Source organism: Micropterus dolomieu, linkage group LG10 (assembly GCF_021292245.1).
Source record: "Micropterus dolomieu isolate WLL.071019.BEF.003 ecotype Adirondacks linkage group LG10, ASM2129224v1, whole genome shotgun sequence".
In the NCBI taxonomy this organism is placed as follows: Eukaryota; Metazoa; Chordata; class Actinopteri; order Centrarchiformes; family Centrarchidae; genus Micropterus; species Micropterus dolomieu.
The window spans coordinates 8,342,572-8,360,312 of NC_060159.1; the positions used below are offsets into that span (position 1 = coordinate 8,342,572).

General features: G+C 39.7%; 1 protein-coding gene across 1 annotated transcript; it reads left to right on the top strand.

The window, feature by feature from the left end:
- Window positions 1–6,075: 6,075 nt before the first annotated feature.
- On the top strand, window positions 6,076–16,758 carry enpp5 (ectonucleotide pyrophosphatase/phosphodiesterase 5). Its single transcript, XM_046061015.1, has 4 exons — window positions 6,076–6,337; window positions 9,179–10,081; window positions 10,959–11,135; window positions 14,267–16,758. Exons 2-4 carry the CDS (start codon window positions 9,202–9,204, stop codon window positions 14,668–14,670), a joined length of 1,461 nt encoding a protein of 486 aa, XP_045916971.1. The 5' UTR covers window positions 6,076–6,337; window positions 9,179–9,201; the 3' UTR covers window positions 14,671–16,758.
- The last annotated feature ends 983 nt before the right edge of the window (window positions 16,759–17,741 follow it).

Consider the following 17,741-nt stretch of genomic DNA (forward strand, 5'->3'; position numbering starts at 1 on the left):
TAGAGGGGTCAGAATCCTCTCCTGTGCTGACTCCCGATTGGCTCTTCCCGTCCCTATGTAAATGAGACAGTCGCGGCTATTGGCCGAGATGCATCAGAGGGTGTGTGTGATTGGCTACGCGCTCTTTGTGCGCAGATCCCACCAGACTGCGATGGCTGAGAGGGAAAGTGGAGACAGGCCAATGAAAGCGGGGCCGACTCTCGGCGGATCTGGGTAATGTAGGATGAGAAAGAGAGACAATGTTGTAAATAAAACACAAAGGACCAGAAAAACTGGCACAATGGCACAATGTCGGCCATAGACGGGCTCCAGAAAAGCTGGTGTGCATTGTGTCTTGTAGGGTTTCCTCTGCTATAAAGAACTAGAAATAGCCCATCACTGCAGAGGCACCAGTCCCTAGGAACATGAGACAGTAAAACAATACAATGAATAAGGTCACTATAAATTCAATATTGCAGACAAATTAGACATGTGATTTGTTTCATCACTTTATTTCATGGGAGAATAAAATAACAGAATGTCAGACAGGTTTACAAATAGGTTTAAGGCTAAATTGTGCCCAAATACATTTCACGTGCAGTGGTACTTTATTTGAGTTGGTCACTATACTAGTCAGAATAAAATGCACCTAATAACTCGAAAGAAAACCTTTAAAGAGCTAAAACTCTTATACCAGGACACAATATTGTGTTAATATGTATAATGTGTTTGTGTACATATTATAAGTCTCCGTCACATTATAAACACTTACCACAAGATTCCTTGTCTCATCCAGAACCACCACTAAACAGGAATGTTCAGTGTGTTAAAGTACATGCATTAATAAGCACGTTAGAAATATATATTTTCAAAACAGAGGAATGGGTTCCACCCTTGACACTGAACCCTCGTGAGCAAATACTAGGATACGGATTCAATGGTCTGTATGATACTCATACAGATACCTCATCTCTGGGCATCTGCTGAAACTATGTGACAAAGACAAAGAAACTGCATTTAATGCAGATCACTCACATTGTGGCCGAAGCTTCATCCACTAATCCGGATGTATCGGATCTGTGCATTGCTGGTAAATACTGTAAATCACCCACTTTTTTGAAAACTTAATGGGCAACCCTGATAAGGTATAAACCCAGAAGGCAACCCAGTGAGGCTGATGGACCTGAGTGCATGTGGCTACCAAGCCTGCCGTCAGATTGGTTCACAGGGGTGTAAGAGATGGACAACTGCATCAGCACTTTTTGCTCAGAGTTCTTTGTTTATTCGTTTGTTTTTTAAATTAGGATACGTCTCTGTCCTCATGGGGCACTTTCATGCCTAAGTTTCCCCCCAAAATTACAGCACACTATTCAAATAAACTTTAATGCACCTTGAAGGGCCAGTTAGGGCTTTTAACATGCAGTTAAACTAGTGGGTGACCAATATGGGTTTTTCAGTGGCGGATGCCGATGCCGATATTTAGAGAGCCAGGTGACCTATATATAATGCCGATATCAAAACAAAGAAAAGTCATGTATAATTCCATTTTTCCATTCAGGGTACAGTACATTGTTATCTTAGCCAGTAACCTGTTGTTTTTAGATGGAATTTTCATTAATTAATGAAATAGAAAAATACATTTGGTTCTGCTGTAGATTTCAGAACGTGACTAGTATTTAAGGGAGAGTGGGGTATAGTTTGTCAGAAGTGACATCATTCAACTATATATAACTATAACAATATATATTTAACACTAACCAGTAATGGTTTTAGAATAGAGCTGATGTCATTTAGGATGATATATCGGCCTCACGAGTGCAAGTATTGGCCGATTAGCTCAGCCTGGTTGTTCGGCTTACCAATTAATCAGTCTATCACTAGTTCATAGTACGTCAGGTATCAAAGTGTTTGTCTGCATGAAGAGTCCATGTGGTCAGACATTTTGGCTGGTACGTGGATGGGCCACACGGACTCTCATGGACATGGGCAGATGATAAAATACAATCTCAACGACCCCCACAGACATGCGAAAGGTGTAAATTGGACTTTATTAAGCCCAAGTGCCCCTACGATCAGCCAAAGAGGCATCAAGTTTTGATCTGGTAAGCCTAGGTGCCCGCCGGTTGGCCCAGATTAGCCTCAAGTCCCAAAAGTGCCTTCCTGGGCCCTTTTTGGTGCTTACACAGGTGCTTGTTTTTTTGATTTTGTCCCTGCACCTTAGATGTTTTGCTTCAGTTGCCCCACATAGCAGATTTCACAGGGTACAAAATCTCTCTGTCTGTGAAAACAGACTGAGGAGTGCAATTGTGCTTTCAGAGTCTCTAGTTTAAATCAAGACCCTCATGAAGGCCATAGAATATTCCATGCACCAATTTGTGCCTTGACTCCAATTTGTCTATAGAGTTTAAATGTAGGGCTCCAACTAACAATTATTTTTATTATTGATTAAACTGGCAAGGTGATGTCTTTAAATTGTTTGTCCAGAAAATGGTTAAATTTACTATCATGTCATATGTTATAAAGAAATACAACAATTCCCATTTAAGAAGCTGGTGCCAGAGAATGCTGAGTCAGAGAATGAATCTTGAAAAATAATTATTCAATCATTATCTAAATAGTTAGCAGATAATGTTCAGTCAATTGACTAATCAATCGATCAGCTAATTGTTTCAGCGGTCCATTGAGTCTTTAACAGGCAATTTATTTGTATTTATAAAGGTTTTACAGTTTAGAATATCTGAATATTTGTTGTGAAATTAATTTTTTTATTTAAATGTTTTCCATTTGCTCAATTTACAATAACAATCAGTCCATCCAGCGGTATGGACATTCTATCAACCTACCTTGCAACAATAATTATCTAGAATCTCTTCTATTAATGGCCTTCATCATATTCTACAATGTTTAAGTGTATACCTTGCAGCAAATATCACTCCATTTTAAACATACAACGCCAAAAAACATTCTACAAAGAAATCATCAAAAGCAGCTTCAACATTCTTGTGTAACATCACAATAGACAGAGAGACAGCTACACCATCTCACAAAAGACAGAGCTTTCCTGCCCAAACAAACAAAACCCTTCATGTCTACATAGGTGTGACACAACAGTTTAGAAGTCGACCCCAGAACACACAGGAGCAGGTAGCTTGATGACTGCTCCACTGTTCCCAACATAGATTCACACTGTCAGCTAAATGGAAGGCAAAACACAATGAGGCACATGTACACCACATACATACATAACATAAAAGAAAGACACAAAAGGAATCCACACTGAAAAGACAAAATCCCAAAATTGTTACGCTTGAAACTTTTTATTCACATTACAAACATTTCTTTCGCACAACTGATGATGAGTTTACCAGTACTTTTCTGTGTGTACATTTTCTCTTGTTTGTACCCTTTTGTCTCCTGTTATGTTCGTCGCATGTGGTGCTTAGTTTGATTGACTTCACACAATACATTATGGTTTCACTTTTAAAAATGAAAGCATTAATGACTGAATGAGGTAATTAAAAAAAAACATATGCACCAAATAATTTTATTGTTTATGAAACTGAATATTCTATGAATATACTCAAACAGGTCTACATGTTAGGGGCTCTGTGAGGCTGGAGGCCTACTTAGGCTAACATCGGCATGCTAACATGCTCACAATGGCAGTGCTACATGCTACATGCTGATGTTTAAAATATGTTTACCATGTTCAGCATCTTAGTTTAGCATGTTAGCATGCTAACATTTTCTAATTAGCACTAAATTAGCACTGGGGGAATATACAAATCATCCTGGGGGGAATACTCATTGAGACATTTCACTTAAAACTACAAATGTCAACCTGCTGGTGGTGCTAGTCAGGGGATCAGCAAAGTTGGTATGAATCATCCACTGGGGACTAAGAATATCTGCTTAAAATTTCATGGTAATTCGTCCATTGTTTGTTGTGATATTTTAGTCTGGACCAAAGTGGTGGACCAACCAGCAGACATGCTGACAGACCGACTTTGCCACCCAAAGAGCTATGCTGCTAGCATGGCTGAAAACGATTGGAGCCGTGCACTGTTTCGCATTTTGTGTATTTAAGCATGTATGATGGTGTGTGATGTAAAAGTCCTATGAATAATTATCCTACTTAAACTAATTATAGTGTCCAGAACCAGCCTCATCCCATAACCACGCGTTTATAGGCTATAGTGTTGCATAGAATTCCTGCTATTAAACGCAAAAACATGTTTGTCATCATATTGTAGTGACACACATTTCACTTAAAATTGTCCAAATGCCTGAAACACTTCAGATAATTGTTGGATCAAAACTTTTTACAGTGAAATAATGACTTAGATCCTTTCTCTGGGGCCCTAAGTAGCAGGTTTCTTTAAAAAAATCTTAGGTTAAATGTTCTTTAGTAAACCTTATTTACACCTTTATAACCAGTCACTTAAACTACTACAGTGGCTTTCTGTTTGGCCACTTGAAACGTGCTGTTTAGTAACTAGAATAAATGCAGAATTTCCCAGTGTTATGACTCAAACTAGAGAATATAATCCCAATCCTCCAGTCTCCAGAGGCCGAATGTGAGGGTTAGAATAGATTTTAAGATTGTCATTATTGTGTTCAAAGCACATAATGGCCTTGCTCCATACTATCAGACATGCCTGGTATCTGCACCGCGTTCCTTAGGAAATGCAGCTTTTAGCATTTATGCTCTAAATGTGGTCTAAAAAGCTAATCACAAATCGAACTCCAGATACTTGTTTTTAATCGCATGCGTATATATATTGAATGTTTATGTAATTTGACTATACTCATGCAGGTGCTCACTGGCAAAATCCCACTGATATATACAAAAGGTTGACAATGTAAAGTAACAGCTTCCGTAGGCAAATCCCTGGAAAAGATTCTTCAAGTCTATCAAACACCTCCTGATTGATGGAACAACATTAAAATATATTCCTTATTTAATGTTGATGTTATGATGGTGGTGCAGAGCCCTGTCTAATATATTTCTCCAAATTTTACTATAGATGTTGGGTTGGGTTGAGCTCCGGTGACTGTAAACCTCTACAGAATGGTCATTTTGATGCTCATCAAGCCATTCAGTGACCCCTCGTGCCCTGTATGGAGGCATCTGCATTTGTTATGTTTCTTAACATTTATTCAGATGTCTTATTTATTTATTCACATGTCTGTATGATAAATGCTTTAGAAATAAACCCAATGTCATATTAGACTTCTGTTTAAGCCCTCTACTGTAAATAAGCAGCACATAGAGACCTACAGAAATACAGTAACTGACAAAACAATCCCATCACAAGGTCCATTTATCAGCTGTTCTTGGAGCATTTGATCACCTCACATGATCATGAGCCGATGGAGTTGCCCTGTTGTCCCAGAATTATGGATGTTCAGCATCCCACTATTCTGGTCACTTTAAGGACTTCTCATCTGTGTTGGCTTCTTTCTTGACCTTGGAAACAGTTTCAAAACAATCTCACTTCTAGGACCATTTATTAGCTGTTCTGAAGCTTTCCATCATAATCATAAATCAAAAGCATGAAAATGGACATTGCAAGGAGAGAATTAAATCGATGCAGTATTGAGCATTAGTGAGATGATCTCTGTAGAGACGGAGGAGCAGTAGGTCAGAAACAGCCTCACAATGCAGCGTCAACACTGAGATGCCATCTTTCTTTTAGACAGACTGTGAAGCCCCACTCTGGCTACTTTTAGACAGAACTTGCCTGACACCCTGTGGACAGAGTTTGTTATTGTTGTTGCAGGGCGGATATTGCATTGTACTTCAAGGAGTATCATGATGTAAAAAAAATTGCTGACGGATTTAGGGCAACAATGTCTTTTGAATGTCACTATTTTTGGCAGAGCATCTTTTGAGTGCAGATTTTTCTGCCTTTACGCCTTTTACTGTAACACCCTGCACACTGACCAGGGAAAAACAACGTTTTATTTATTAAATGTGTCTCCTTAAAGCAAAATGATTGTAACCTGGCTGATACCAAGATGTCTATTTATAACGAACCCCCCCCCCTACACACGCACGCACACACGCCCGCACGCACACACACTTCCTCAGTCTAGATTACGTCATTAGGACCTGCGTACTTGTCGATCGCGGTGAATTTGTGGGGATGAGCAGCTCTACATGAAGCGAAGTATGCACTTGCAGGAAACACCGGTCTGCCCTTTGTCTTCAGATGGTCTGCTTTGGTTTCACATCTGTCAATAAAACCGACAGAAAGGGAAAATACCCTGCAGGACTTCCGTCGGGTATAAACGAGTCCGGCTGTTAATATCGGTGTGCAGCGGTACGCGAGCCAGTGCAGGATCAGATAACGAGGTAAGCTTGTTGACAGCAGAGTGTTTCGCGTTTTGTATTTGTGCGTTTTTCTGCCTTGTTGTCGCTTCATCTAATCCACTAATGTGAAGTAGCCTCGCTGCTGTGTGAGGTTGTCTTTATTGTTGCAAGCTGCGTGTTTTAGCTGTTAGCTCTGCCGCACCACCGCTAAAACACAGACGCTATTTCCAATTTATGTGACTGACTGTGAGTAGGAAGGCTGTCATTAATTCATTTGTAGTTTAGTCTTATAGTTGCATTGCAGTCGTTTAATCCTCAGCATGCAACATTTCCAATGACATCATTGCTGCCCTGACCTGTTAGGCCTAATGTTTTCAGTGCTAATGTTAAGGGCAGCTCCTGTCTCACACCATGTTATGTAAAGCCAGATACATCACAACAAGACTGGTCATTGCTTGGAGCATCTTAGTATCATGAAAGAGCTTTTAAAGCTGTATTACATTGATATTATATTGCATTTTCTGACTTCATCTGGGCTATTCATTAATCTGTCTTTCATTAGTCAATCACTTTTCTGAGAAATGTATTCATAATTAACCTATAAAATGTAAGAAAAGTTCCCAGGGCCCAAGGTGACATCTTAAATTGCTTGTTGAGTCTAAAACCCAAGGGTATTCAATTTACAATATAATAAAAGCACATTTTCATATTCATCAATTTTTGCGGAATAAATGGCTAAAATGAGTAACTGATTAAAGAGTTGTGACTAAATAAATATTGTAACAATAAATCGTTTAATAGCCTCAGCCCTAATGACATTAATTGAGTAATGTTGTGTAATGTGATAAAACAATAATTATCACATTATTGGTTCAGAGTCATTTGGACGCAAATGCAATAATAATAATAATTATTTTTATTTATAGGCGCCTTTCAAAACACTCAAGGTCACCTTACAAGACAGAATGAAACAACAGTATAGCAATAAATCAATAAAATTAACAAAGACCAAAAGTACTGAATCAAATTCCTCGTTTGTGTACTGTTGCATTTTCCAGATTTTGAGAATGGAGAGGCTTGGTCCAATGAAAATTAACAAAAGATTTAATGACAAAATTGGTGAATAAATGATGGCATTACAAAACAAACAAAAACACTGCACTGGACTGAAGATGCTTCTCCTTCAAGATTTACAGCTTACAGTCCTGAGTTTTACAAAATAGTATGCTTATCTCCTCTAGGTATGTGGGTGGGTCCTTTTTCCCCTCATATAGCTTAGGACCATAGTCACTGGTCGTTTGGTAGGTTTTTTCGTTACCCACTTAGGAAGGGTGTACCATTATTGTTCTGAGTTACTTTTGATCAGACAAAAGAGCGCCAATCTCAGATGTGAAACCCCCCTTCTATCTACAGGAACAAACAGTCTTTGCTCTAAACTAATCATACAGAACAACTGGGGTTGTCTCCACAACGGTCAACACCTTTATGGAACAGCTAAAACAAAAGAATCCTTCTGGCACTAGTCAAAGAGGTGTCATTTTTCTTCACATTACAAAGAGGAGGCCAACAATGATTTAATCAACATTCTGATGCAATCGTCTGGCCTAAAATCCAGCAGTTTACATTTTAAGAAAGACAGAAGAACACTGAAATACATTTGGTAAATACAACTTTCTAAAGTCTACAAATCCCTCCTTTCACACCATTTATTGGTGTGTAAGTACACATACCTGGCAATAAAGCTGATTCTTAAGTACAGTGCTTAAAATTGGGGTACATAAACAATTAGAAAGTAAAGATTGCTGTGACCAGAAGAACAGTGATCACGTTGGATAAGCTAGTTTAAAAAGATGTGTTTTCAGGCAGGATTTAAAAATGGAAAGAAAGTCAATGTTACGGATGTCTGGTGGAAGGGATTTCTAGAGACGAGGGACAGAGCGGCTGAAGGCTCTAAACGCCCTAGTGGTCAAACGGGCAGGAGGTGCAGTGAGGTGAATGGAAGAAGACCAAAGAGTATGGGTGGGTGTATTGTTATGAATGAGGTCAGTGAGGTACAGAGGAGCGAGACTGTGAATGGCCTTGAAGGCCAGGAGCAGAATCTTGAAAACAATGCGGTATTTAACTGGGAGCCAATGAAGCTGCTGAAGGACAGGAGTGATATGATTAATAGAAGGGGTTCAGGTGATCCTACGAGCAGCAGAGTTCTGAACCAGTTGAAGTTCATGTATGAATATGAGAGTAGAAGAAAAGAGACAAGAATTGCAATAATCACTGTGGGATATAGCCTGGGTGTGAATGAGAATGGCTCTACTAGTAAAAACAATTTGCAAACATCTCAGTTTTGCACAACTTGTATATGTAAAAGGAAGTTCACTAAATGGCCCAATGTCTGTGGATACTTGAACAAAGTAGGTTGACCCCAGAACGTTACACACGCTGTTTTTGCTAAACATCTAAATTCAGAACCATAGGCATTCATATGGAGGTGAAGTTGGCCACTGTTGTGTGGAGGCCTAGATAGCAGGACAGCAGAGGTTTACCCAAACTCTCACCACAAAGTTGGAAGTTGAGCCAAATGAATTGTCAGTTAATCAATTAGTCGGTCCACTGCAAAATCATCTAACTGAACTAGCTTAGAAATGAACTAGATTAATCAATTATGAAAATAAGTTAGTTGCAGTTGGAGACACTATTGTCTAAAGTATCATTGTATGCTGTAGCTTCCTTTAACTGGAACTGGGAGGTGTTGGCCAAACCACCAAAACAGAATTACACACTCATATGTGAGCAGGGTGTTCATATGCTTTTTTTTTTCTAGATAAGAGAGGTTAATTGCTCAACCTCACTGAGCTCTTACTAAGCAGTTCTTCTGTGTGTTTGTAGGTTGTCTCGTCACACACCACACTATGCTGGGCTGCTTTCTGCGTGGAGGCTGCAGTCCTCTGGTCTGCTTGTGGGCCCTTCTGCTGCCTCTGGTCTCCCTCAATCGTTTAAACCAACACAGTCGCAGAGGCCACAGTGTGAGGGACCGGCCAAAGCTGCTGCTCGTATCCTTCGACGGCTTCCGCTGGGATTACATTGATCGGGTCCCGACGCCGAACTTCCACACCCTCATAAACGAGGGGGTGACGGTGGAGCACGTGGAGAGCGCTTACATCACCAAAACCTTCCCCAACCACTACAGCTTGGTGACGGGGCTGTATGCCGAGACGCATGGCATCGTGGCCAACGAGATGTACGACCCCGCTCTGAATCGGTCCTTCTCCATGGAGACAGACAGTATTTATGATTCACGGTGGTGGGACGAGGCGGTGCCTCTCTGGGTGACCATCCAGAAAGCTGGAGGGCGGAGCGGGGCAGCGATGTGGCCAGGCTCTGATGTGAAAATCAATGGCACGTTCCCCAATGAATACCTCCTGTACAATGCCTCAGTCCCCTTTGAAACTAGAGTGGAGCGGGTTATTGATTGGTTCTCTGCGCCCAAAGAAGAAGCAGTGGATTTTGGAGTTCTCTACTGGGAGGAGCCAGATGAGAGCGGGCACAATCTGGGACCTCAGAGTTCCCTCATGGACGACGTCATTGCCGGGATTGATGAGAAGCTCGGCTTCCTCATGAACGAGCTAAAGAAGGCAGCGCTGTTTGAAGAAGTGAACCTGATAGTGACCAGTGACCATGGAATGACTCAGCTTTCCACTGAAAAGATCATAGAATTGGATGTGTACGTGAGCAGAGACCTGTACACCTGGGTGGACAAGAGTCCTGTCGTGGGAATACTGCCCAAAGAAGGTATCATTTTAAAACATGTCACATTCAGTGCTGTAAATAAACTTGACTAAAGTTATGGAGCGGCGGTTCAATCCCCGGCTCCTCCAGGGTGCATGTTGAAGTGTCCTTGGGCAAGATACTGAACCCTGAATTGTTCCACCGTCGTATGAATGTTAGTTTCTGTTTCAGTACTTGGGTTCAGTGAATGAATGTTGAATGCAGATGTAGTGTAAAAAAAGTCGAAAAGACTAGAAAGGTGTTATACAAATACCGAGCATTTACATTTAAAGGAACAGTCTGACATTTAGCAAAATATGCTAATTCGCTTTCTTACCGGGAGTTAGATGAGAAGAATACCACTGTCATGTCTGTCCGATAAATATGAAGCTGCAACTCTGAGCCAGTTAGCGTGGCGTAGCATAAAGAGTGGAAACAGGGAGAAACAGCTAGACTCAGAGACTCTAAAGCTCACTTATTAACATTTTATACAAGTAAGTTTAAAGACGACAATCTGTCGTTTCATTGGGGGTTTTGGACTGGACTGGACATGTGCAGTGACATTCTAGCAAAGCTGGCTGATGTGGACAGACATGAGAGTGGTACTATTCTTCTTATCTAACTTTCGCCAATAAGCCTGTTACCCAAAATGTCGAATGATTCCTTCCTTTACATAATGTACTTGAAGAGGAATATGTTTGTGGTCAGTACGAGAAATTCTAAAATAAGCACAGAATCGCCTTTTCTGTTTAAAAATGCTAAGGTAACCAATTTTGGTGATTTGTATTTTCTTTACTATATACATAAATATTGACGGAATTACTAAAATGTTGAATTTCTTATTTGCTCCTTGTGCAAATCTGTGGATATATTCTTCCATTGCTGGTCATCTGTCTTGCAGGGAAGCTTGACGAGGTGTATAGTAAGCTGGTGGATGCAAACCCGAACATGGTGGTGTACAAGAAGGAAGACATTCCCGAGCACTTCCATTATCAACACAACATCAGGATCATGCCCATCCTCATAGAAGCCAAGGAGGGCTGGACCATCATGCAGAACAGGACCGGGCCCTTCATGTGTACGTATTCAAACGTCATAAAGCTGTGTTGAGACAATATCGTGGTTTGTGGCTGTACACGTTAAACAGGTTCCAGTTGTTTCAAACAGCAGGTTCTGCATGCTCTATTAATAGATTCACAGGAGATTTTTTCAGTCATTGAACCAAAGCTAGCTCCTGATATTCCAGCTGTAATTAACAAAGAACGGCAGATGTGTTTTCCCTTGGAAACCGCAGGAGTGTATGTGTGTGTGTTTCTGGGTTTGGAGGTTTGTCTTTCCCCAAACACCTCCACTTCCAATTAGAAACTCAAACTATGTATCACAGAGTTTTTCATTGCAGCCGCAGACTACATCAGCTCGTCCTACTGCTTAATCTTTCCTCTCTTGTTGAAGGCTTGTTAATCAGTAAAATGACCTGGTGGAGTCTGTGGCTGGAAGGAAAACCTGCTGACCTGCCTCAGTGACAACGTGGTGGGAGAATGCTTAGCTAGAGGTGTGAAGTACGATGCTGTCCTGCATATGATAGCAGTGACATCTTCAGCTTCTCAGTGCTGGAGACACTGAGGTATATTAGTGTAGACCCAGTGTGCTTAAATCACAGCAATGTTCACTTATTAATGATTATAATCGGCTTATGTGTACTGGACCTGCACTTCCTGGTGGCTAAAGATTAATGGTCACATTACATTTCTGCCCTATGAGTTTTCACTTTCTCCTCTGCTTACTTAAATTCAAGACTGTACGACAGATGAATTTAGGCTCAGTTTGGAAATGGAGAAGTTACTATTCTAGCGCACTTTCTATGTGCATCTTTGGGGTCTAATTAAATAAACATAATGCACATTTCCTCATTTGCAAAGCCAATTTTTAAAAAATATTTTAAACCCTGCATTATTTACATCCTTGTTACTTGCTAGCTGAGTATTGCTAAGTTTCTTTGCATGTAATGCCCGGGCCACACCGCCTACCGCCACCTTTGCGCAGGCATGGGGCAGTATTTATGATACATGTATTTAAAATACGTATTTCAAATATAAAATTAAAAAAATTGAGCATTAGTTTTGTAATGTGTATTTGATAGGGTCAATGAAAATAGCTTCATATATTGTATCAAAATATTTTAATGTTTTGTATTTTGTAGTTTAGAAATACTGTATAATACTTAGTGAGAAGTTTACGTGATTACATCATGAAAACGCTGCCTCTCATTGTTGCCTACTGAGTAATTTGCCCATACTTGTCGAGATTGGAACAGAAAATGAATCCAGACCGGAAGAAGGTCAAGGTAAGAAACACATAGGTCACCAGCTTTCCATCAATTTTTAGCATAAGTTGCTACAATTCTTAACAGATCCTGTAATGTTTTTGTGTCTGTTTTAGTAGACTAGGCTTAATCATTTACCAATTCACCTAATGTTCTAGCTAACTATTTGACCTGAGTAGCAGTCCTCACAGTTAACGTTAGTTTTCTATTTTTTGTTGGTGTTTCAGAGTTGTTGTTGTACAACATTACCTTACATTATATGACACACAAGATGGTGTAACTTGTTAAATGCACTGACCTGTGCTATATTGTTATTAACAGTGTTGTGCTGCAATGCCATAAAACAGCAGGTTGTCAACCCATCAAGCACTTGTGGGTTTCAAAGTAGGTCTTTGAAACACCAAGTAACGTAATTAGGATAAAATTATGAGTCATTAGTTAAACATTAAACTAAATCTAACCTTTATCTGGGTGGTTGCAGGGATATTTGAATATTTGATCTGTTAACTGGTTGTTCAGATTTATTATAAGCTATTGCTCTCAAACATTGCCCACTTGAGTCGATGTACAGGTTAAGGGATAGATTAAACTGGCCGATGGATAGAAGGTTTGCGAAGTGATTTCATGGTAGGCTTACCTTGGAAAAAATATTTTTAGTATTTTCGAAATACAGAAATAATTTAGTTTATTTTAATACATGGCTGCTGTATTTTGAAATTTGTTTTGATACACTTAAAATTAGGTTATTTGCTATATTATTTTAAAATTGATGTATCTTTTCCTTGCCGCAACTCGGGCCCATGTGGTGTCCACACAGACAGTGTTGCTGCTGCTGCCAGCCCTATCTTTCTTTGATAATGGCTATCAAGAATATGTTTCATTTGATTATAAATATTGTTTATATTTTGTGTGCTCAACTGTAAAAAAAATAAATAATTATAATAAATGAATTCATAAATATACAGCAGTTCCTCTTCATTTGGCCTGGCTCTGTTTAGTGAAAGGTGTGATGTTGCTGGTAAGATGTCAGTATGACTATTAACAGATGATTTTCACTGTTTCACTGATCTGGTTTTGCTAAAACCTACGGGTCAAGCAAAAAAATAGGTGACATGCTAAAGCTCTAGATGATGTGTTGCTCAGCGGGCTGTGTGGCTGCTCTAACCTGATAACACGGGAAATGAAATGAAAAGCAAGAGGTTATGCAACGCACACTTGCTGCTCACGTTGGCGGTGTGGCCCAGGCATTACCTGCACGGACGATTAGTGGAATATGAAATCATTGGAAGGACTGCATATTGCGATGCCTCTGTTCTTGCGCATGCATGTGGACAATCAAAAACATCAACGTGAAAACATTGATCCACGGCATTATGTGGTGGTGATGGTTTAAAAAAAAAACAAACAAACAAACAAAAAACCTCCACAGGGCATTCTGAGATACTGTACCTGACTGGATGGTAGTTAAACCTACTGATGCTGCCTGTGATGGCAGATAAACTGTTTATCTGTGGCAGATAAACAGTTACTCACAACACAATAAGAGAATCCTGTCAGTTGTCAGGAATATTATAGTATTCATATGTTTTGAGAGCAGCAGTTAGTCTGGCTAAGCTTTCATCAAAGATCTTTGTGCTTATGTGTTTTGATTTCATATTCAGTTTTGCTTGGGCTCTGCTGTAATATGATTTAGCAGTAGCCCGTCAGTTAGCAAATCATCTGAGTGAGCAGCAGTGCCAGATTACATAAATCTCTAAACAGAAACTTCAGCCTGTGATTCATGGGATGTGGAATCTGGAGAGTTATAGATAAACAATGCAAGAATAATTAACATTCAAGCAATGTAACTCTTAATGCAAATATATTTCTCTGTCTTTTCTCTCCAGTGGGAAACCACGGCTATGACAACACCCTACGTAGCATGCAGCCTGTGTTTGTGGCCCGTGGGCCGGCCTTTCGCCAGAAATACGTCAAGACCTCCATGCGCTCTGTTGACCTATACCCTCTCATGTGCCACATCCTGTCCATCCGCCCTCTACCAAACAACGGCTCCCTCTTAAATGTTCAGGACCTGCTGTCTGTAGAGCCAACTCCACCCATGCCCAGTATCCCTACAAGGGTCGACGGGTACTCCTACGCCCCTGTCATGGGTTCCTTCCTCGGTGTGGTGATGGTGCTGGGCTTTCTGGTGGTCTACATCAGACAAGTCACGCTCAAACAGCTGCCCTCACTAAAACACAGAAGCAGGGAGATGTCGCAGCCCTTACTGCAAGAGGACTTGCACCTGTAGCTGAAGAAACAGAAATGAGGGCAGGCATAAAAGAAGAGGAGGTATTGCTCCCCAAGCTAGTCTGCTCTGTCCAGAAGCATCCCCTAAACGCCTCCCTTGTATGACATAATGCCATTGTGATGCTCTTTTTATTAGTTGGAGATCAAGGGAATAGAATCTAACCTCCTAATCACGTGTAGAGGTAAATCTTTCCTGCTTGAGTGTAAGGAAAATGTCTAGGGTTTGCTTCTGGCACAGGCTTAATAAACCTTTACATGGGCTTTATAGTGGCTTTGCTTTGATTGTGAATTTTACCTAATATCATCTCGCCATTTTCATTGTCATAAGTAAAAAGTTTAAGCTTAAGAGTGAAATATTAACCTGTGATTCTGGCAAGTATGAATGTTTTGATGGCCACAACCACGACTTGGATAACATTAAAGTGTCAGTATGCTCGAAAAAGAACTTTGTTTGCCTGAAGGTAAAAGTGTTTATAGTTTATGGCCACAGTTGTGAAAAGCCGGCCATCATAGGGAGGGGCAACAAGCAATAATATTGCTCGTTGATATGGGCATGACTGCGCACACTTTCAGACAATCTTTCCTCGATGGCATTCATAGTGCTGCGCTCATTTGCACATAGGAGAACAGAAGTAATGGAGTGTGAAGAGTAATAAAAGATAGCTTCAGGGAGAAGTTCAAACCCTGCTTACTTTCTCTTCTCTACACACCTAGCCTGTTGTGTCGTGAAGTGGAGGTGATGTTGGATTGTTATAGATATGGAAAATTAAAGAAGTTTTTAGACTCGGCCAACCCAATTCCAAAGCCTCTAAGGAGTGGAGGGGGGAGTTAATATGCTATTCAGTGATCCAAAAAGCCCATTGCTTGAAGCATACTGACACTTTATTACCTGACAGTAACACCGATGGACGGCAGTAAATTTTGTTTATTAAGCCTTGGCACTTGGCCATGTCAGGTTTTTCCACCAATTGTTCTACTTGTGGTCTAAGCACTGAATAAGAAGTTACTTTAAAATAAAAATGCTGATTAATCAGAAAAGTATTCAAACCTCAACTCTTTTCAAGAGATTTACTAGGGTCAGTACTATATTTGAATGTTACTTTGAAGCAGATGTTCCACTGAAGACTCACTCAATGTGCCAGGCTGCTGCTCATTTGTGTAGGTCATTCCATGAGCCAATCACATCACGACCTAGCTCTTTAATAGTCAGTTACCATTTGCCTTTTAACTTAATGGAGAAAAACTCTCTAAGGTGTGAATTGTTTGTGTCAGTTTTTTTTGTAGAGTTTGTGTTTGGAGGGCATTTTCCTAAATAGATGACTGTGTACTGCCCTTCTGTTCATACGTTGTCATAACCATGACCATTTGTTGGTGAAATGTGAACTGCGTTTGCTATTGGTCAGTATTTTGTCATAGGGATTTCTGTTGTTGCTTGGTTGAGAAGACTATTTCGGCATGACTTGCAAGAACTGTTCCCCTGATTTGCACTACAGAATAGAAATGAAACAGAAAGAAGGGGCAGTAGTTGGATGCTTTTTAGGTCATGTTATTATTTGCACTTCTTGTTCGTAGTTACTATTTAAAATGATAAAAAGTTAGGTGCCTCTTGTCAAAAAGCTTTTTAATTAGCATAATCATAGAAAATCAAGTAGAATCCAAATCTGCCAATAAATAATTCAAATATATTTTCAGCATCTTTTAGGAATTTTCTCCTTATGCTTTTAGATGCATTGACTAAAACCTGTGCCCCAAAAATGACAGACATCACTGTGATATATACTTTTTACAAATTCATAAATTGAATGCATTTATATGGAAATTGTTAATTTTCTGATAATTGTCTTGTTATATGAAAGAAGTGTTGTCTGATAATTTCCCCATACCTGTTGACAGAGAAATGTATCCACAAATTTAAAAACTTCATTTGGGATTGTTAGAAAATAAGAAATATTAGATCAGGTTTATCTCAGTTGATTATTTACTTGGATTTAAAGTATGGATATTTAATATAATTTACAAATTAACTATCTTTGCCATGTTGATGCAATTAAAGAGTCTTCTGAAATTAAAAGGACTTATGTGAAACTGAGCAATTTGTATTTTCTTTTATTTTGCTTGTGTACGTGCTTGTGTTGCCAGGGCCTTTACGCGTTTCCTTAGTCCAGCCTATTGACAGTATCTCACAAAAGTGAGAACCCCTCACATGTTTGTAAATATTTGATTATATCTTTTCATGTGACAACACTGAAGTAATGACACTTGGCTACAATGTAAAGCAGTGAGTGTACAGCTTGTTTAACAGTGTACATTTGCTGTCCCCTCACAATAACACATCAGACAGACATTAATGTCCGTGTGAACCACTGGCTACAAAAGTCGGTACACCCCTAAGTGAAAATGTCCAAATTAGCCATGTTCCCTCCCCAATGTCACGTGACTCGTTAGTGTTACAAGGTCTCAGGTGTGAATGGGGAGCAGGTGTGTTAAATTTGGTGTTATCGCTGTCACACATTTAGCTGACGCTTTTATCCAAAGTAACTTACAACTGCCAAGTGTATGTCTGAGGTCCCATGCCTCTGGAGCAATGAGGTGTTAAGTGTCTTGCTCAGGGAGACAATGGTGGACGTGTCACAGTGGGGAATTGAACCCGGGTCTCTCACACCAAAGATTACACGGCAATCGATCTTGATGAGGAAAAAATCATAATGACCACATTAGGGGTGAAATAAGCCTACACTGTAAACCCAGATAAGTTCAGAATACTCAATATTTGTGGAAAGTGATTACCTCAAACCTTTATAGTTGTGCTAATAACTTAATAAACCTTAACTTAAATATAATATTTATATTATTATTTAATTATTTAATTTCTGCATACTAAATGACATTGATTCACTGATGCTTATTAAAATTAAATTCTTATTCTTTACTCAATAAATGTAATTGTGCACAACTTATACTCTGAGGGAAATCTATAAAAAAAAAGGTATTGCGCTAGACTCAAATACTAAAGGAAACTCAAAATTACTCCTAGTCAACTTGAAATTTACAAAATGCCCATTTTCAGACAGT

Bases quoted from the DNA above. Each gene is read 5' to 3' on its own strand.
- enpp5 (XM_046061015.1), top strand. From the start codon at position 9,202: ATGCTGGGCTGCTTTCTGCGTGGAGGCTGCAGTCCTCTGGTCTGCTTG. The intron at 10,082-10,958 runs GTATCATTTTAA...TCTGTCTTGCAG, and splicing joins GGGAATACTGCCCAAAGAAG to GGAAGCTTGACGAGGTGTAT. The intron at 11,136-14,266 runs GTACGTATTCAA...TTTTCTCTCCAG, and splicing joins CAGGACCGGGCCCTTCATGT to TGGGAAACCACGGCTATGAC.